This window comes from Sebastes umbrosus, chromosome 22 (genome assembly GCF_015220745.1).
Source record: "Sebastes umbrosus isolate fSebUmb1 chromosome 22, fSebUmb1.pri, whole genome shotgun sequence".
Lineage (NCBI taxonomy): Eukaryota > Metazoa > Chordata > Actinopteri > Perciformes > Sebastidae > Sebastes > Sebastes umbrosus.
The window spans coordinates 6493155-6514133 of record NC_051290.1 but is presented as its reverse complement, the minus strand read 5'-3'; the positions used below and the strand labels follow the sequence as shown (position 1 = coordinate 6514133).

General features: G+C 38.9%; 3 protein-coding genes across 3 annotated transcripts; 2 read left to right on the top strand and 1 right to left on the bottom strand.

Annotated features, from left to right (window-relative positions):
- Positions 1-766: 766 nt before the first annotated feature.
- On the bottom strand, positions 767-2812 carry LOC119481570. Its single transcript, XM_037758668.1, has 3 exons — positions 2707-2812; positions 2235-2603; positions 767-1330 (listed from the first exon to the last, which is right to left on the bottom strand). The coding sequence occupies exons 1-3, from the start codon at positions 2735-2737 to the stop codon at positions 879-881; spliced, it is 852 nt and encodes a 283-aa protein (XP_037614596.1). The 5' UTR covers positions 2738-2812; the 3' UTR covers positions 767-878.
- A 2724-nt stretch (positions 2813-5536) lies between these two features.
- LOC119481590 lies at positions 5537-8211 on the top strand. The gene is made up of 5 exons (XM_037758693.1): positions 5537-5582; positions 5751-6092; positions 6339-6449; positions 6552-6586; positions 7648-8211. The coding sequence occupies exons 1-5, from the start codon at positions 5537-5539 to the stop codon at positions 7768-7770; spliced, it is 657 nt and encodes a 218-aa protein (XP_037614621.1). The 3' UTR covers positions 7771-8211.
- Positions 8212-9835: 1624 nt separating this feature from the next.
- Positions 9836-19413, top strand: LOC119481579. The gene is made up of 6 exons (XM_037758683.1): positions 9836-9926; positions 10066-10404; positions 17757-17798; positions 17903-18013; positions 18116-18150; positions 19228-19413. The coding sequence occupies exons 1-6, from the start codon at positions 9881-9883 to the stop codon at positions 19348-19350; spliced, it is 696 nt and encodes a 231-aa protein (XP_037614611.1). The 5' UTR covers positions 9836-9880; the 3' UTR covers positions 19351-19413.
- Positions 19414-20979: the final 1566 nt, after the last annotated feature.

Here is a 20979-nt window from a genome sequence, read left to right as displayed (position 1 = left end):
ATATATTGCATATATATATATAAGTTTACATAGTTGTAGTATGAAAAGGATGTGGTTTATTATTTATTTATTTATTATTTTAATTAATATTTTTCAAATACCTAAGTAAAAAAAAACATTAATTAAAAAATATAAATACATTTATATTTATAAATATATATATATATAATATATATATATATATATAGGCATATCTTGAATATCAATCAAATTTGATCACAAAAAATAAATATTTGTTGTGTGTCCTCATGTACATTTGCTGAACAAAACATAAGAGCGAGAACATTAATCTGTATATTTTCTGTGGTGTGTTATGTTCCATGACATCTCAGCTTCACAACAGGCCACACCGTTCAAAGTCGGCGTCTTTTTATAGCAATCTTGTGGTCGGCAGTTAAAGAAGAGAACTTTCTATACATTGGTAGAGTGAGTGTGATGCCTATATAGGACCCTGCGCTCTCTTTGTGTTTGTGTGTAGGTGGTTTCAAGCAGGATGTCCTCATTTTGTTGCGAGGGACCTGTGTAACTCCACCCCTGAGGCTTTCAGCAGATCACATGACGCGCCTATCTTTGTGATCAAACTATGTGTTTAGAAGCAGCAGCTCATTGATGTTCCACAACACAGCGGGTGTCTCTGTGGTTAGAAAAACCTGAACAAAGTTTACGGTTAGATTAGACAATAGAATCAAAGTATACTCACTGCTTTGATTTCTTTTTAGTGTTCACAAATGAATTGTACGCTTTATTTATATCTGCAACAACAAACACAGTTGCTTTTATTAAGAAAAGTGTAATACAGCCAAACAATATCAAACAATGTGTATCTAACATACATACTGTAACAGAGATTCATGAACATGTTGTGCCAAACTCTGACTTCACCTCCGCTTACTGATATAAACCGAGGAACAAATAGTTACAAAGAACAAGACGATCCCAGCTCTAATGATGGAGAGCCAGACGAAGATTTTCATCTGTGCCTCTTGGTCTGCACCATCACCGTGGACGAGCAGCTTGCTTCCGTCACCGAGCAGCACCTCCCCGCAGGAGGCCACGGCACAGTAGTAGGTTCCAGCATCAGAGGAGCTCAGGTTCATCTTCTGCAAATGGTACACGCAGCTCTGGGAAGGAGAACCCGGCGGCATGGGGACGCGTTTGCACCGATCCCCGTGTGCGTGAAGGATCCCTTGGCGAGATCCGTGTCGGAACCAGTAAACACTGTGTTCTCCATCACAGGTCCCAGTGTGTACGGTGCAGTTGAGAGTCACAGAGCCTCCTGGCTGGATGGTCTCAGATACCGGCCTCTGGACGATTTTTTTGAGGTTGGTTCCTGCAATCCACACGGGAAAAACATTATAAAAAAACGTATATTTAGGTCCTTTAATTTGTCTTGACGTTAACGCAAATTTGTATTAAGGCCACTAATTTCTTTAACGCATTAACGCAACTTGCGATTTTTGGGCTGTGGCAGCTCATTGAAGATACAGGCATCATATGAAACTAGAAAAACCTAAAGAATCCATTGGTACCAACCATGTCATACCAGCTTGTCGTAAAGGAGGCTTAATAACGCTCCAAACTTGCGTTCAATTTTGGTGAGGAAAAACTGTCATGGCCATTTTCAAAGAGGTCCCTTGACCTTTAACCTCAAGATATGTGAATGAAACCGGGTTCTATGGGTACCCACAAGTCTCCCCTTTACAGACATGCCCACTTTATGATAATCACATACAGTTTGGGGGCAAGTCATAGTCAAGTCAGCACACTGACACACTGACACACTGACAGCTGTTGTTGCCTGTTGGGGCTGCAGTTTGCCATGTTATGATGATTTGAGCATATTTTTTATACTAAATGCAGTACCTGTGAGGGTTTCTGGACAATATTTGTCATTGTTTTGTGTTGTTGATTGATTTATAATAATACATATATACACACATTTGCATAAAGCAGCATATTTGTCCACTCCCATGTTGATAAGAGTATTAAATACTTGACAAATCTCCCTTTAAGGTACATTTTGAACAGATAAAAAATGTGCGATTAACTATTTTAATAGATTGACATCCCTAGAGTACATATATGAAAACTGATAAGCCTTATGAACAATATATTTCAAATTTATATGACTAAATCTATGAAGCATTACAAAATCTGTAGTACATATTTACTTGTTTAAACAACTTGTGCATTTCATCTAAAGTCAAAACCAATGAAAAATTAAAGCCCAATACCTTTGACGCTTAGAAAGACCCCCTCTCCAAATTCCACTATGTTGGAGTGTGAGCTTCCACATAAGTATGTGGCTGAATCTGAGACGTGGAGGTCAGAGATGTGTAAATGATTCACCCCTATCTTCCTTTGCACGGAGAACCGGGGGTACTTTTCCATCCAGGTGTACACTTTAGATGGTTCATCAAACTTGTAAACGATAGACAGCAGCTCAGGTCCACCTCCTAAGGCTTGTCGGTACCAGGAGAAGTGCATCGCCACTTGGCTGCCGCCGTGAAAGCAATGTAAAGTCACATTGTCCCCAACACTGGCAGATACAACCCCAGTGACCTGCTTGACTGCAGCCGACTGGATCACCGCCGACAGGTAAACTGAATCAAAAAGAGATAATATTATAGAAACACAAGCTGACATTTCATTTTTAGCCTTAATTAAAATTAAACACAGAGAATATTTTATATTAAAGAGACTTACAGACTCCACAGAGGATCATATACAGGTGCATCGTCTCAGAGGTGTCAAGAAATGAAGGTTTTGAGCGAAAGAGCAGACACCAGCCTAGAAATGTGGTTACGTTTGATTGGTCGCTAAGAGGGTCAAAATGTGTGACATTTCAAACATCCGCCTCGGCCTCAGTGGAAAATGAATTAACATAACAGGAATAGAAAACATGAAAAAAGCAGTTTATTTTAAGATTCTCATGCGGCAAAACTGTCAAGTTAGACAATTACACTGTTTGTTATACAAATATAGCACCAAAGAATTGAAACTTATGAACTTGGAACAGTAATACTTTAAATACTGGATACATTTTCCTCTTCTTATTGGAGAATAGTGTAATTTGTGTAAAAAAAAAACAACTACTAAAAAAGTACTTTTTGGTCTTTTTTACAGTAAGAGGGAATTAAAGATGAGGCTTCATACAACATTATATTTGCTCCAATTACAATTATTATACTTGTTTGTTATTTATTTATTGTGAATGTTTTGTGACATAAAACAGATTTGTTTTCATTCCTGGACACATATATATAATTTTTATAATATTTTCGAAATATACTGTAAAAGTATACTCTGTCTGATATGGTTTGGTTTTGATTTGACAAAAAAGTCCAATATAGTTAAAAATGATTAAAATTGCATCTACTAGTTACACTATCTTCTCTCAGAATCTATGAATATGCAAATATTTTATATTTCAAATGTTTAAGTGATGGACGCAGGGTGTCTCCTACTTCAAGAGTATGTGCGCCGGAGGTTTCAAGTTTCCACATCACACTTGTGTAAATTACACATTTGACCATGATTGACTCTCAAATTTGTTGTGATGTCACAAATTCCTGCTCGTACGTACTTTCTTTAAACTTAAACTGAGATTTAAGGTGAGCACATACTAAAGTTTTAAACAGACAGAAAGACATTTACTAACTGCATGATGCAGGGGTGTAGACAGAGATCTGTAGTACCACCTAGAGGGGACTAGTTGAACATTATGTGTTGAGCAGGAGTCTAGTAACTCAAGAAGAAGGAGGATGGCAATGTGCACATGAGCAGCGGCTCCTCTGATCTGATAAAAGAAGCTGTAGGTAAAGTGCGTTTTGTTCTACCCATGTGGTTAACACATCCCTCTGTCACTGGTTTTGGATTTGACAGACACAACTCAGGAGAGTTTATGGCAATACATCTCTAGCTCCATCACGCTGACCACTGGTGCAACATGTTCTCACTCCCAACTGACGACTTGGTCAATGGCCCTACACTTCAAATTAAGATACACTTACATAGATAGTGTCTTTTCGAAATAAACGTCCATCTTTACAGGAAATGTACAATTTCTGCTCGTTACATGCATAGTGTCTTTTCAAAATAAACTTCCGTGTTCACAGGAAACAAGTTTCCGCTTGTTACATGCATTGTGCCTTTCAAAATAAACTTCAATGTTCACAGGATACGTAGTTTCCGTTCATTACATATATGGTGTCTTTTCAAAATAAACGTCCGTGTTCACAGGAAATGTAGAGTTTCCGCTTGTTACATGCACAGTACCTTTTCAAAATAAACTTCAATGTTCACAGGAAACAGTTTCCGCTCATAACATGTATGGTGTCTTTTCAAAATAAACTTCCATGTTCACAGGAAACATAGTTTCAGCTCATTACATGTATGGTGTCTTCTCAAAATAAACTTCAGTGTTCATAGGAAACAGTTTCCGCTCATTACATGCATGGTGTCTTTTCAAAATAAACTTCCATGTTCACAGGAAATGTAGAGTTTCCGCTTGTTACATGCACAGTACCTTTTCAAAATAAACTTCAATGTTCAAAGGAAACAGTTTCCGCTCATAACATGTATGGTGTCTTTTCAAAATAAACTTCCATGTTCACAGGAAACAGTTTCCGCTCATAACATGTATGGTGTCTTTTCAAAATAAACTTCCATGTTCACAGGAAACATAGTTTCTGCTCATTACATGCATGGTGTCTTTTCAAAATAAACTTCCATGTTCACAGGAAACGTAGAGTTTCCGCTTGTTACATGCACAGTGCCTTTTCAAAATAAACTTCAATGTGCACAGGAAACAGTTTCCACTCGTTACATGCATAGTGCCTTTTCAAAATAAACTTTCATGCTCACAGGAAACTTCCAACGTAGGTTTACTTAGTTTTAAGTTAACTTGGTTAGGTTTAGGCAAAAATATTGCTTAGTTAGGTTGAGGAAAAGATCGTGGTTTGGGTTCAAATTAGTACTTTGTAATGTAAAATAAGTACGCTTGTTACGTAACTTGGCGTTAGTTAAGTATGTACGTTACGTAACAAAATGAAGGTAAAATAAGTCAACGTTGATTTAGTTTCACACGGGACACGAACAGCGTTATAAGGATATTCCGCATGTCATGAGAACGCATTTCAGCCTTTTCCGTGTTCAACAAAACTACGGTAACGGGCGCACAAAACCACTTAGTTAGGTTTAGGAAAAACATCATGGTTGGGCATAAAACAAGTACGTAAACGAAGTAAAATACGTACGGAAACAACATAACAGAAGTACCAAAAACACGTCACAAACATCTAATAACTTAACGTAGCACCGGTCTCCTTGTTGAAAGTCCAGTGTTTGTTGGACCCATGAATAATAACAAACATGTGATTTATGCTTGTCTGCCAAATAAGACTGCTCAAATTGCATGTGGTAGATATTTCTGACTGAGCTTCCTTTCATGAACTACTCAAAACCCGCCCCTTTCCAATGAATGCCCCTTTACAGTGATATAAACTGCCTTTGCTGTGACACGGTTAAACGCACAATGGAGAGCTTCACCTTAATAACAGCTTTGCTCCTCTGCAGCCTCAGTAAGTACTGATATTGGACTATTTTGAGCAGCAAATACAACTCTAATCTCTCTTTTATACAGAAACTCACCTTTATCTTTTTACTTGCAAATGAGTTAGTATTGAACTAATTTAGATGTTTTGATAGCTGAGGACTAAATCTGTTGTTGTCTCTGCTGTTTGTTTCAGGCTGGATCTCCGTCTCTGGTTCTGAGTCTCAGACTGTTGAGGTTCAGTCTGGTGATGAAGTCACACTGACGTGCACCAACATTACCAGAATTCCAGCTCAGACGGAGTGGTTCAGACTGATCAACAGAACCAAGCCCAGCTGCATCTCCTCAAAGTACAAGTCTGATGATGAAGCGTCGTACTGTGTTGGATTTAAAAATGGATTTGAAATGAGCTCCAACAACTCCACTGTCTTTCTTAAAATCAAGCGAGTGGATTTATCTGACTCTGGACTGTATTTCTGTGGATTCTACGTGGACCAACATACCGTCATTGGCGATGCAACACTTTTAATTGTCCAAGGTAAGACTGTCATATTTACAGTACATCTCATATTTATTGCATTAAAACAGCATAAAGACAAATAAGAAACCAATACGTGTCAAAAAATGTTTTTTTAAAGGTGATGGTGAATCTGATGGTAAAGTGGATTTTAAGACTGGAAGTAAGATTCTCCTTTTTCATTGTGCAAGTTACCACCGAGCCAGTAATTTCAATCTTAACCACGTCTTTAAAAAATAGAGACTAATTCTATCATCATTCTTGTAGAGGAGTTTGATGTAACGGCAAACCTAATGAGTTTGATCCTGGTTGGTCTGACCGTTTCCCTCACCATAGTCGTCGTTGTTCTGGCTGTTAAAGTCAGGAAACTTCAGACAGGTACAGCAGATTTAGAATTTGTTACACATGATGGAAAAATCTAAATCAAAGTATCTGATCAGTAATAATGAACTAATCACACTTTCGTCTTTTTCCATTTAGCTGTGAATGAGGAGCCACAGCCAGAAAGAAACAAGGTGAACTCACCATTAACTTAAATAAAACTGTGCTATGGTTTTAAAGTTGCATTTAAACACATGATATGTCTGTTAATGATCTTTGTCCCGAGTTTTAACAGTTGAGGTTCATTAACTTTAATTTAATCTTAATCTAATTTTTTTGTGAAGAAAGAGTTTCCACCATGCCGTTACATACAGTTACAAAACTGTTATTTAAAATGTTTAATATCACCAATCATTTTTAGTTCTGTTGATGAGCTTTTGTCATACAATCTGGCCAATAACCTATTGTTTGAACAACTTTCAATCAGTAAACAGAATTTTGGTCAAACTATGTATGTTTTAGCGTCAAATGCTATTTTCCCAAGCCCTTCTAAAAACTTTTTCCCTTGTGACCTGACATATGTCTGCATGATGACGATGCTACATGTACAGTATATATACATCCTTATGTTCAGTTATTAACATCACAAACAGTAACTTAGATGGCGGTCAAGCGAAGCAATGTACTGCTGTGTGAACGCCACGTTAGTTTGGCGCCGAAAGTCACACAATAACACAAACAAACGAACCGATCGATGCAGCGATAGACCAGCAGCTCCTGTGATCTGTGAGGTAAAATTACTGTTTTTGTGAATGGAGTCTGGTGGCTTTTAAGAGAGCAATATAACGGCTTCAGTTTCCCGTCGGAAAGTGCCGCCTGATGGCAACGTAAAGCGGTGAAAATATTCTAAATATACATTTAAACTGATATTGAATTTTTTAGGTGGCTAAAATAGGTTTTTCTGCAGTTCCTGTCCACAGCTGCTTTACCTCGCCGTCAGGGAACTGAAACCGTTATCTTTGCTCTCTTAAAGCTACCAGACTCCATTCAAGAAAACAGTCATTTTACCTTGCAGATTGTGTGGGCATACATACATACAACTCCTAAGGTTCCTAAATCCTATGTTTAAATGATTCCTTCGTGGAACAACCCACAAATACTGATTTTTGGAAGACCCAGCTGTGTGTGTGTGTGTGTTTGTGTGTGTGTGTGTGTGTGTGATACCGTATGTGACTCTAAATACTCTGAATTACAGAATATGGGCTCAGATGAACTGAACTACGCAGCTCTAAGTTTCCAGGCAAAGCCAAAAAGAAGCCGCAGGCCTGCACCTGAGAGAGAGATGGAGCCACATGTTGTGTACGCTGCCACCAGATAGACCCAGGAAGCAACAGAAACTCATGCTTTATGTCATTAATCTTATTAGTTGCTAGTCTAATTAGCTGTTCGTGGGGTGATTCAATGGAAATAAATACATTTAAAATAATGTCTCTGTATTTTCTCGCTCATGATTCTTTCAGTTTCTCTCTTGTGTCTATATTTCTTATTTTTTTCTGAGAGGAAAAGAGTGTGCTTAATGTGTGATGGAGGACTCAGAAAGGACACTGATGACTTCAAACTTACTTGGTCTGTGGACGGAGGAGGGAGTGGCGTACACATCACTTGTTTGACAGGAAGAGACACAGTGTGGTCTGAGAACTACTGTGGTGAAAGTCATGAGGCATTTGAAGTCAAAGCTCTGTGGAAACTATAAAAAGAAAGTGTGAAAACTGGTACGACAAAATGAAACTAGCTGCTGTACATGTATTTAGACTTTTTGGAGAAATAGTGGAGGAATAAAATAACAAACATTAGCCAACCTGGGTTGTCAAACATTGTCTGAGTCAAATATAAAGTCTCCACCACAGGAAGTCTTCAGCAGTGACCACAAACATCAACAGAACTGATATTCTGACAAACAAGAATAACTATCCCTTAAAACATGTATACCAATCTCTTCTGACGTTGTTGAATCACTCCACTCCTCATCACTTCACACAAACTTATTTGACTGCTTTACTTCCTCACACACCACATCAACATCTGGATTCAAAACAGAGCAGCCCACAGGAGACCGGAGGCCTGTACTACGAAACAGGATTTAGGGTTAGTCAGGCCACTTCAGGGTTAACCTTCAGGGTTTTCAGTCCTACGACGGTGGTTCACTTCTTACCGGGATAGATCGCCATGGTAACTGATGCTGAACATCTAACCTGCTGCGGAGCAGGTTATGTTCCAGATAAGAGATCAAAAGCACCGCCTACTGACCAATCAGAGCTCGGTGCACAGATCGTATGATAATATTACACAAAGATGAAGAAGTTACAGTCATAATCCAGACTAAAAATAACACAGTTTAAACTGACAAATGCAGGAAGGACACCTGGCTGTATGTTGTGGGTGTTTACCGCTTTAAATTATGTTTTTATATTTATTTTTTTGCTTGTTCTCAAGTCCGTTTCACACCGCCGGAGTCGGAGATGTAGCTGAAAGAGGGCGGAAATATTCATACACGCCACATTGGGCAAAATGAAGTGTATTCTATTCATCCGTTATCCTCTGAAAGCTTTTTATAATATCACTGCCCCATGTGTTTAACTTCTTCGTATTTGTCTAATATTATAGTTTGTAAAATGTGCCGCTCGAAGAAGGCTAATTAACGCTCCAAACATACATTCATTTTTGGCGAGGAAAAACTGGCATTGACATTTTCAAAGGGGTCCCTTGACCTTTGACCTCCAGATATGTGAATGAAAATGGGTTCTCTTTGTACCCACGAGTCTCCCCTTTACAGACATGCCCACTTTATGATAATTACATGCAGTTTGGGGACAAGTCATAGTCAAGTCAGCACACTGACACACTGACAGCTGTTGTTGCCTGTTGGGCTGCAGTTTGCCATGTTATGATTTGAGCACATTTGTTATGCTAAATGCAGTACCTGTGAGGGTTTCTGGACAATATCTGTCATTTTTTTGTGTTGTTAATTGATTTACAATAATAAATATATACATATATTTGCATAAAGCAAGCATATTTGCCCACTCCCGAACACAAATCTAAAACAGTGCATCCAGACATCGCAGCATCAAGCATAAAAATATGACGCGACAGGTGCGTCTCTTTGTTTTCTTGTCATATTTCATACAGTATGTCATACCAGAGCAGACTGTTAAGGGTTAGGTGAGGATGCTTTCAATGACAGCTGTAGGAGTCGTGTTGTTTAAGCATCTATAATTCTTTGTGGCCCCTTTTGTCTCAAATAGCGTCTGACACAGATATAACTTTGACTCTCCTACCACCAAACTTTCCTGTGAAGTCATATTTCAAAGTTTTTGCATTCGGGTAAAGGTGAGCAGCAAGATGAAAAAGAAACCCCGCCTCTCTAAACCCTTTTATAAGAGCTCAGCGGTACAAACTATCCCTGCAGTGACGCGATTAAACGCACAATGAGGAGCTTCACCTTGATAACAGCTTTACTTCTCTGCAGCCTCAGTAAGTACTGACACCAAACCATGAAACCAGTAACCCACCAGAATATAAACTTGCAAATTAGAACTGAATTTATTCTTGTTGTTGTTGTTGTCTTATTACAGTAACTGTTGCATTACAAGCTTAGGGCTGTTTGTTTCAGGCTCCGTCTCAGGTTCTGAGTCTCAGACTGTGGAGGTTCAGTCTGGTGATGAAGTCACACTGACGTGCAACAACATTACCAGCACTCCAGTTCTGGCGGAGTGGTTCAGACTGATCAATAGAACCAAGCCTAGCTGCATCTCCTCTATGTACTGGGATGATGATGAAGCTTCGTTCTGTGTTGGATATGAAGAAGAAAAATTTGAAATGAGCTCCAACAACTCCACTGTCTTTCTTAAAATCAAGCGTGTGGATTTATCTGACTCTGGACTGTATTTCTGTGGAATCTACGTGGACCCACATACCGTCATTGCCGATGCAACGCATTTAATCGTTAAAGGTAAGACTGTCAAATGTCATATTTACATACATCTCACATTTATTGCATTAAAACAGCATAAAGACAAATAAGAAACCAATACGTGTCAAACATTTTAATTTTTTTTAAAGGCGATGATGAATCTGATGTTGAAGTGGATTTTAAGACTGAAAGTAAGATTCTCCTTTTTCATTGTGCAAGTTACCACCGAGCCAGTAATTTCAATCTTAACCACGTCTTTAAAAAATAGAGTCTAATTCTATCATCGTTCTTGTAGAGGAGTTTGATGTAACGGCAAACCTAATGAGTTTGATCCTGGGTGGTCTGACCGTTTCCCTCACCATAGTCGTCGTTGTTCTGGCTGTTAAAGTCAGGAAACTTCAGACAGGTACAGCAGATTTAGAATTTGTTACACATGATGGAAAAATCTAAAGCAAAGTATCTGATCAGTAATAATGAACTAATCACACTTTCGTCTTTTGCCATTTAGCTGTGAATGAGGAGCCGCAGCCAGAAAGAAACAAGGTGAACTCACCATTAACTTAAATAAAACTGTGTTATGGTTTTAAAGTTGCAATTTAAACACATGATATGTCTGTTAATGATCTTTGTCCCAAGTTTTAACAGTTGAGGGTTATTAACTTTAATCTCAATAAAAAAAAATTGTCAAGAAAGACTTTCCACCATGCCGTTACATGCAGTTACAAAACTGTTATTTAAAATGTTTTAATATAACCAATCAATTTTAGTTCTGTTGATGAGCTTTTGTCATACAATCTGGTCAATAACCTATTGTTTGAACAACTTTCAATCAGTAAACAGAATTTTGGTCAAACTATGTATGTTTTTGCGTCAAATGCTATTTTCCCAAGCCCTTCAAAAAATGTTTTCCCATGCAACCTGACATATGTCTGCATGATGACGATGCTACACATACACATCCTTATGTTCAGTTATTAACATTACAAACAGTAACTTAGATGGCGGTCAAGCTAAGCAATGTACTGCTTTGTGAACGCCACTTTAGTTCTGCGCCGAAAGTCACACAATAACACAAACAAACTAACCGATCGATGCAGCGATAGACCAACAACTACTGTGTCCTGCGAGGTAAAATTACTGTTTTTGTGAATGGAGTCTGGTGGCTTTGAAGAGAGCAATATAACGGCTTCAGTTTCCCGTCGGAAAGTGCCGCCTGACGGCAATGTAAAGCGGTGAAAATATTCTAAATATACATTTAAACTGATATTGAATTTTTTAGGTGGCTAAAATACGTTTTTCTGCCGTTCTCGTCCACAGCTGCTTTACCTCGCCGTCAGGGAACTGAAGCCGTTATTGAATTAGCTCATTTTACGTATCTCAACACTGAGACCACAGTTGCTTCATATATTTTATTAAATCACATTATTAGTAATTATTTGTTATGTTAAGATGGGTAATAACACTATTTATCAAGCATTGCACTGCAAAGTTTAACATAAATCCAAAATTTCATTGCTGGGACTTAAAAATGCCCGTATTTGCAGAAACACTCAGTTACAGTATGTGACCCTAAAAAACACTTTATTGATTTACAGAATCTGGGCTCTGATGAGCTGAACTCTGCAGCGCTGAGGTTCCTTCCGGAGACAATGAGGAACAGGAGGCCTGCATCAGAGAGAGAAGTGGAGACTCGTGTTGTTTATGCAGCCAGCAGATAGACTGTATTGAGGCGTTAATGCAAATTTGTTTTAACACCACTCATTTCTTTAACGCATTAACGCAATCGATCTTTCGGAGGTTGTAGCGAGCTCAGTTTTTACAGCTATAGAGCTACGAAAGAAGATACTGATATCATTAGAAACTAGAAACCTAAGGAATCCATCAGTACCAACCATGTCATACTAGCTTGTCACAAAGGGGGTTAGATAACGCTCCAAACTTACGCTAAATTTCAGCGAGGAAAAACTGTCATGGACATTTTTAAAGGGGTCCCTTGACCTCTGATCTCAAGACATGTGAATAGTCATAGTCAAGTCAGCACACTGACACACTGACGGCTGTTGTTGCCTGTTGGGCTGCAGTTTGCCATGTTATGATTTGAGCTTATTTGTTATGCTAAATGCAGTACCTGTGAGGGTTTCTGGACGATATTTATCATTGCTTTGTGTTGGTAATTGATTTCCAATAATAAATATATACATCCATTTGCATAAAGCAGCATATTTGTCCACTCCCATGTTGATAAGAGTATTAAATACTTGACAAATCTCCCTTTAATTTGATTAATTTGTGATTAATCCCGATGAAGAATCATGCAATTAAATATTGTAATCGATTGACAGCCCTATAGAACAGATGCTTTATCTTATTAATCTACTGCCAGAGTCCGTGGCTGGTATTTTGTTAAATAAAGTTCCTATACTCAAGGTCAGTTGCATCCCTCTTTCTTTCTGTCTCTCTCTCTCTCTGCAAAAAGTCTCCATCTTTCTTATTTTGTCTGCCTCCCATCTTCATCAAGCATCAAATATGTTTGATGAGGAGGAGCCACAAGGGACACTGATGATGGTGAAGTCAAGACTTAGGCCCTGTTCACACCTGGTATTAACATGCGTCCTCAGTGATCGGATCACAAGTGGACAGCTGTAAATACAGGTGTGAACACACTCAAGACGCACTGAGGACGCATTGAGATCTGATCTTTCACCGACGCATTTTAATACCAGGTGTGAACAGACGTACTTAAAGCTGTCCACTTGTGATCGGATCACTGAGGACGCATGTTAATACCAGGTGTGAACAGGGCCTTACTCATATGGAGAGTCAAATGGTCTGTCGGGGGGGAGTGAGTGAGATACGCATCACTTCACAGGAAGAGGCAGCAGAGTGTGGTCTGAGCACAACTGACATGAAAGCCACGAGGCCCGGCTTGCAAAAAAAAAAAAAAAGGAACAGTGCAAAGTGACCCACTTAGGTTTTAATAGTATCAGCCTCTGTAGTCGTACACACTGCTGGAAAAAATAGTAAAGAAAATAAATGGTAATAGAATAAACCAGCTACCTGTGGTGACAAACATTGTCTGTATGAGACAAAAATAAAGTCTCAGGCTTTACAGGAAGGCTTCAGCCATCACCACAAACATGAACACAAAATGTTATTGGGCCAAACTAGGCAGCGCTGATCAAATATGAATCAATATTCTGTTACTGTAATACCTATTTCTCTCCTCAAATGTTTTCAGAAACATCTTGTAGTGAACTGTTTAACTGTAAAATTAGAAAGTTTGTTACCCGGCAGCCATGTTGAGATCAAGTTCAGGAAATACCAAGCACCGCCCACCAGCCGGAGCACACTTTGTCATTTTACAGGTCTCATCAGAGCTGCCTAGTTTGACCGTTTGATCGGAGGTGGCGAGTGATTGACAGCTGCCTCCGTTGAATGAACAGCCAATAGGAACGCTGTCTCTCTCTCTGAAATGACCTGTGACTAAAGTCTCCCATCACGGCCTAGATTTTTTAAAGCCTGAAAACAGAGCCATGAGGAGGTTCAGAAGTCTAGTTATGGCTCAGAAAACTTGAATTACAATATGCTGAAAGGTTATTATGGATTTTTTTGCCCAATGATGCCAAAAATGTTCTGCCTACTGCCACTTTAATGTGTCTAAAATCTAATTTTATAAAACAAAAAGATTAAATGTATCATTTTTATTGTATTTTTCTCTGAATATACTGACTTTTAAAGACTTCATAACTTGATTCTATGCTGACACAGTGAGCGTGTATATATAAATATGTGTTTGCATGCACATGTGGGTAACAAGTCCTGTGCCCCCTCCCCCTGTCATTTTCCACTGCGGTGAAAACACTTTGTGCATGGCCTAAAGCGAAAGCCACAGAAAGACTGGCCCTCAGCTCTCTGCAAATAAAACCACATGCATCAACAACTGCACAGCGTTCTCACAAAAGCTTCACTACTGTCTCTTAAAATGTGAAGGTATCTCTGTTGTACATGCAGGAATGCATTAAGTAAGAATTCCATCAGCAGTTTCGCCATCACTTCTCAAAATGTCACTTTCTATACCGACGACACTGACCAATTTCCTCACACTCATTTCGCTCTTTATACATCAGCTCCCTGCTTTCAGAAAAACTGCCTCATGCAGCCTCATGCTTGCACAGCCAGAAGACAGTGTCTTCCTCATTAAACTGAGTTGATGTTGTAAAACTGTTGAAGTATTTTTTTTTGTTTTGTAAACATGCATTAGCATAAAGCAAGCATATTTGCCCACTCACATGTTGATAAGAGTATTAAATACTTGACAAATCTCCCTTTAAAGTACATTTTGAATAGATAAAAATAACAATTAACTATGGACAATCATGCGATTAACCACGATTAAATATTTTAATTCATTGACATCAAACATTTGGGTACATCCCTACTTTTTTTGCATCTTTATTGCTCCCTTCATTTGGCAAAATCTTTCTATCACCTTGCCTTTTTGGACACAGATGACTGTCTGACAGAGGGGAGGAGTGAGTGAGGTACACAACACTTGTTTGACAGGAAGAGACAGACAGCAATGATGTGCGAGCGCAACTGAGGTGAAATATGAGAAGTCCGAAATCTGTAATAAAAAAAAATAAAAGGTAAGTACAGTAAACGGTTAGCCTACCTAGCCTTGGTCATAAGGAATTAGCAATACAATCTGTGGTTCGATGTTTTGGAAAAACAGAGTGTAGATGCTAACCAGCAAGCAAAAATAGAAGCAGTTAAGTCTCAACCACAGGAAGACTGGTTTTCAGCCATAACCACACACATCAAAGGCCTCGCAGCTGCTTAATAAGTTTCCATCAACCTCTTCTGACACCATTTCACTACTGCACTGATCACTCAAATGGACTAATTGACCTTCACAAGACATGTCAATATCTGCTTGTGAAAGGTACAAACTCACAACCTATATGAGAGCATTTAAATGGTAAATGGACTTGCATTTATATAGCACCTTTCTAGTCTTCCGACCACTACATGTCAACATTCACACACACATTCATACACTGATACACTGCCATGCAAGTTGCCAACCTGCTGCTGCAACACAGACTCACGGCATGGCATCTATTTGATTCGCCTACATAGACACAAATTTCCCTTCTTTGTATATCATTGCATTTGATGTACTTTGGTGTGAAGATATTTATCATGACATAACATTTTCTGAAAAATAACTTTTCGTCAATACTCATTTTCAAATTTAAACACAGGAGTATTTATTAGGTGGCAATCTGAACCACTTGCCAGGAGTCGTGTCTAAAAGGTAACTTGCAAAAATATGATTTGAGATCTGTAAAGATGTCCATAAAATCTCGCCCGACGACCTATCCTAACCTTAACTATTCGAGGTCAATGCCTAACCTTAACTATTAGAGGTCAATGCCTAACCTTAACTATTCGAGGCCAATGCCTAACCTTAACTATTCGAGGTCAATGCCTAACCTTAGCTATTCAAGGTAAATGCCTAACCTTAACTATTCGAGGTCAATGCCTAACCATAGCTATTAGAGGTCAATGCCTAACCTTAGCTATTCAAGGTAAATGCCTAACCTTAACTATTTGAGGCCAATGCCTAACCTTAACTATTAGAGGTCAATGCCTAACCTTAACTATTTGAGGCCAATGCCTAACCTTAACTATTAGAGGTCAATGCCTAACCTTAACTATTTGAGGCCAATGCCTAACCTTAACTATTTGAGGCCAATGCCTAACCTTAACTATTAGAGGTCAATGCCTAACCTTAACTATTTGAGGCCAATGCCTAACCTTAACTATTAGAGGTCAATGCCTAACCTTAACTATTAGAGGTCAATGCCTAACCTTAACTATTAGAGGTCAATGCCTAACCTTAACTATTAGAGGTCAATGCCTAACCTTAACTATTAGAGGTCAATGCCTAACCTTAACTATTCGAAGTCAATGCCTAACCTTAGCTATTCGAGGTCAATGCCTAACCTTAACTATTCAAGGTCAATGTCGAACCTTAGCTATTAGAGGCCTAATGGATGGACAATAATAAGTAATCACCAGTCCTAGAACAACATTAAATACCACAATTAAATTCGGGCTTCACTCTCCAATTGCAGAATATTTATCTCAGTTTTGTTCGTGTGCTGCTGGGCGCTGATGTTGCATTGGAACAACCAACTGACTTTCACTTTTTGGCAATAAACGTTTTTTGTCCATGTGGACACGACAGGTTCCTTGCTATATCACAGCCACAATGTGTGGCAGCTAGTTTCAGGGAAACAGATGAACTACACTTGTAATATTTCATCTTGGTTTAACTCTACAGCACATATTCCCATCAGAGGGAGACAATATCCTCCATCTAAACGCTGCCAGGCATTAACATGTTAACTTTCACCTGTCGAGAGGCTCTAAAGCAATATGTTTTCTGACACCTGTCAGCCATCTCATGAGGTTGTGTGCATCATTTTCTTCCTCGATATATCTTTGTATATATTCCATTTTATGTAATTTGGTGTGAAGATATTTATTGTGACATAACATTTCTGAAAAATAACTTTGCGTCAACACTCATTTTCCTGAAAGCATGTATGAGGTCAGTTTCTTCAACAGGATAAGCACAAAAAAATTCCTTCATCAGATGACTGATTAGAAATCTGCATGTTTAACACCCCGCCTCTTTACTTTGAAAGCACCCTGACTGGAGCACAGTTCAGTTACGGACACTGCAGAGCTTCAGTCACACGCACCATGAAGACCTTCACCTTGATAACAGCTTTAACTCTCTACAGCTTTAGTAAGTACAACTGCATCTATAACTTTGGTAACTTTAACCCACCAGATTGGAAACTATTCACTTATTAAAATGTTTATTTAAAGGAATCGTTCATGTTAATTTTGTTTAATTGAGAGTAAATCTGCTGTTTGTTTCAGGCTGGATCTCTGTCTCAGGTTCTGAGTCTCAGACTGTGGAGGTTCAGTCTGGTGAAGAAGTCACACTGACGTGCAACAACATTTCCAGCTATCAAACTCATATGGAGTGGTTCAGACTGATCAACAGAACGAAGCCCAGCTGCATCTCTTCTATGTACAGGTTTGATGGTGAAGCTAGATTATGTGTTGGATTTCAAAATAGATTTGAAATGAGCTCCAACATCTCCACTGTCTTTCTTAAAATCAAGCGAGTGGATTTATCTGACTCTGGATTGTATTTCTGTGGATTCTACATGGACAGACGTACCGTCATTGCCGATGCAACGCATTTAATCGTTCAAGGTAAGAATGTCATATTTACATACATCTCGCATTTATTGATTAAAACAGCATAAAGACAAATAAGAAACGTGTCAAAAAAATAATTTTTAAAGGTGATGGTGAATCTGATGGTGAAGTGGATTTTAAGACTGAAAGTAAGATTCTCCTTTTTCATTGTGCAAGTTACCACCGAGCCAGTAATTTCAATCTTAACCACGTCTTTAAAAAATAGAGTCTAATTCTATCATCGTTCTTGTAGAGGAGTGTGATGAAACGGCACACCTAATGAGTTTGATCCTGGGTGGTCTGACCGTTTCCCTCACCATAGTCGTCGTTGTTCTGGCTGTTAAAGTCAGGAAACTTCAGACAGGTACAGCAGATTTAGAATTTGTTACACATGATGGAAAAATCTAAAACAAAGTATCTGATCAGTAATAATGAACTAATCACACTTTCGTCTTTTGCCATTTAGCTGTGAATGAGGAGCCGCAGCCAGAAAGAAACAAGGTGAACTCACCATTAACTTAAATAAAACTGTGTTATGGTTTTAAAGTTGCATTTTAACACATGATATGTCTGTTAATGATCTTTGTCCTGAGCGGATGCAGGCGGCAGAAAATAGTCCTCTTTAACCTCAAGCAAAAATTATCTATTAAATTCCTACTTTTAAAATCTAATTTCAGATGTGATCTTTGAACTTTAACAGTTGAGGGTCATTAACTTTAAATTTAATCTCAATCTAATTTTCCTATCCTATTGTTTGAACAACTTTCAATCAGTAAACAGATTTTTCCTAGTTTTAATGTAAAGGGCGGATCCATTATTTTTGTTTGTTTTAGGTTTTTATATCATCCTGTAGCTTCCCAGTGGTGTTACTTATGTATTCAAATCTGAACATTCAAATTTTGGTCAAAGTACGTATGTTTCAGCGTCAACATGGTATTTTCCCAAGCCCTTCTAAAGACTTTTTCCCATGTGACCTGACGTAGGTTTCTGCATGATGACGCTGCTACATGTACAGTATATATACATCCTTATAGTCAGCGTATTAATGTTACATACAGTAACTTAGATGGCAGTCGGTACGCTCCAAGTTTGGAGAAGCACACAGGAGTACCGGCACAGAAGCTAAGCAATGTACTGCTGTGTGAACGTCACGTTAGTTTGGCGCCGAAAGTCACACAATAACACAAACAAACTAAACGATCGATGCAGCGATAGACCAGCAACTACTGTGTCCTGCGAGGTACAATTACTGTTTTTGTGAATGGAGTCTCGTGGCTTTGAAGAGAGCGATATAACGGCTTCAGTTTCCCGTAGGAAAGGGCCGCCTGATGGCAATGTAAAGCGGTAAGCGGTACATTGCGATCTGCAAGCGGTACCTTGCAGATCGTTGGAGCATACATACAACTCCTAAGGTTCCTAAAACCTATGTTTAAATGATTCCTTCGTGGAACAACTCAGCAAGACTAAGCTGTGTGTGTGTGTGTGTGTGTGTGTGTGTGTGTGTGTGTGTGTGCGTGTGTGTGTGTGTGTGTGTGTGTGTGTGATACCATATGTGACTCTAACTACTCTGAATTACAGAATATGGACTCAGATGAACTGAACTACGCAGCTCTAAGTTTCCAGGCAAAGCCAAAAAGAAGCCGCAGGCCTGCACCTGAGAGAGAGATGGAGCCACATGTTGTGTACGCTGCCACCAGATAGACCCAGGAAGCAACAGAAACTCATGCTTTATGTCATTAATCTTATTAGTTGTTAGTCTAATTAGCTGTTTCTGGGGTGATTCAATGGAAATAAATACATTTAAAATAATGTCTCTGTATTTTCTCGCTCATGATTCTTTAAGTTTCTCTCTCGTGTCTATATTTCTTATTTTTTTCTGAGAGGACAAGAGTGTGCTTAATGTGTGATGGAGGACTCAGAAAGGACACCGATGACTTCAAACTTACTTGGTCTGTGGACGGAGGAGGGAGTGACGTACACATCACTTGTTTGACAGGAAGAGACACAGAGTGGTCTGAGAACTACTGTGGTGAAAATCATGAGGCATTTGAAGTCAAAGCTCTGTGGAAACTATAAAAAGAACGTGTGAAAACTTTTTCACGACAAAATGAAACTAGTTGCTGTAAATGTATTTAGACCTTTTGGAGGAATAGTGGAGCAATAAACACAGTATAGACCAGCCAACCTGGGTTGTCAAACATTGTCTGAGTCAAATATAAAGTCTCCACCACAGGAAGTCTTCAGCAGTGACCACAAACATCAACAGAACTGATATTCTCAAAAACAAGAATAACGCTCCCTTAAAACATGTATACCAATCTCTTATGACGTTGTTGAATCACTCCACTCCTCATCACTTCACACAAACTTATTTGACTGCTTTACTTCCTCACACAACACATCAACATCTGGATTCAGAACAGAGCAGCACACAGGAGACCGGAGGCCTGTACTACAAAGCAGGATTTAGGGTTAGCGAGGTCACTTCAGGGTTAACCTTCAGGGCTTTCAGTCCTACGATGGTGGTTCAATTCTTACCGGGATAGATCGCCATGGTAACTGATGCTGAACATCTAACCTGCTCCGGAGCAGGTTATGTTCCAGATAAGAGATCAAAAGCACCGCCCACTGACCAATCAGAGCTCGGTGCGCAGATTGTATGATAATATTACACAAAGACGAAGAAGTTACAGTCATAATCCAGACTACAAACAACACAGTTTAAACTGACAAATGCAGGAAGGTCAGCTGGCTGTATGTTGTGGGTGTTTACCGCTTTGAATTATGTTTTTATATTAATTTTTGTACTTGTTCTCAAGTCCGTTTCACACCGCCGGAATCGGAGAAGCAGGTGAGAGAAGGATGAAATATTCGTACACACCACATTGGACGAAATGAAGTGTTTTCTATTCATCCATTATCCTCTGAAAGCTTTTTATAATATCACTGCCCTATCTAGCCGACTATATCTGACTTTTGAGTATTGGGTTAAATTAATAAGTCTGTTAATTTACGCATTCACACATCGGCAATTCTTTCTTTTGCCAGCTGTCCTTCCTGCATTTGGCAGCTTCAACTGTGTTACTTTTAGTCTGGATTATGTGTTTAACTTCTTCGTATTTGTCTAATATTATAGTTTGTAAAATGTGCCGCTCGAAGAAGGCTAAATAACGCTCGAAACATACATACATTTTTGGCGAGGAAAAACTGGCATTGACATTTTCAAAGGGGTCCCTTGACCTTTGACCTCAAGATATATGAATGAAAATGGGTTCTCTTTGTACCCACGAGTCTCCCCTTTACAGACATGTCCACTTTATGATAATCACA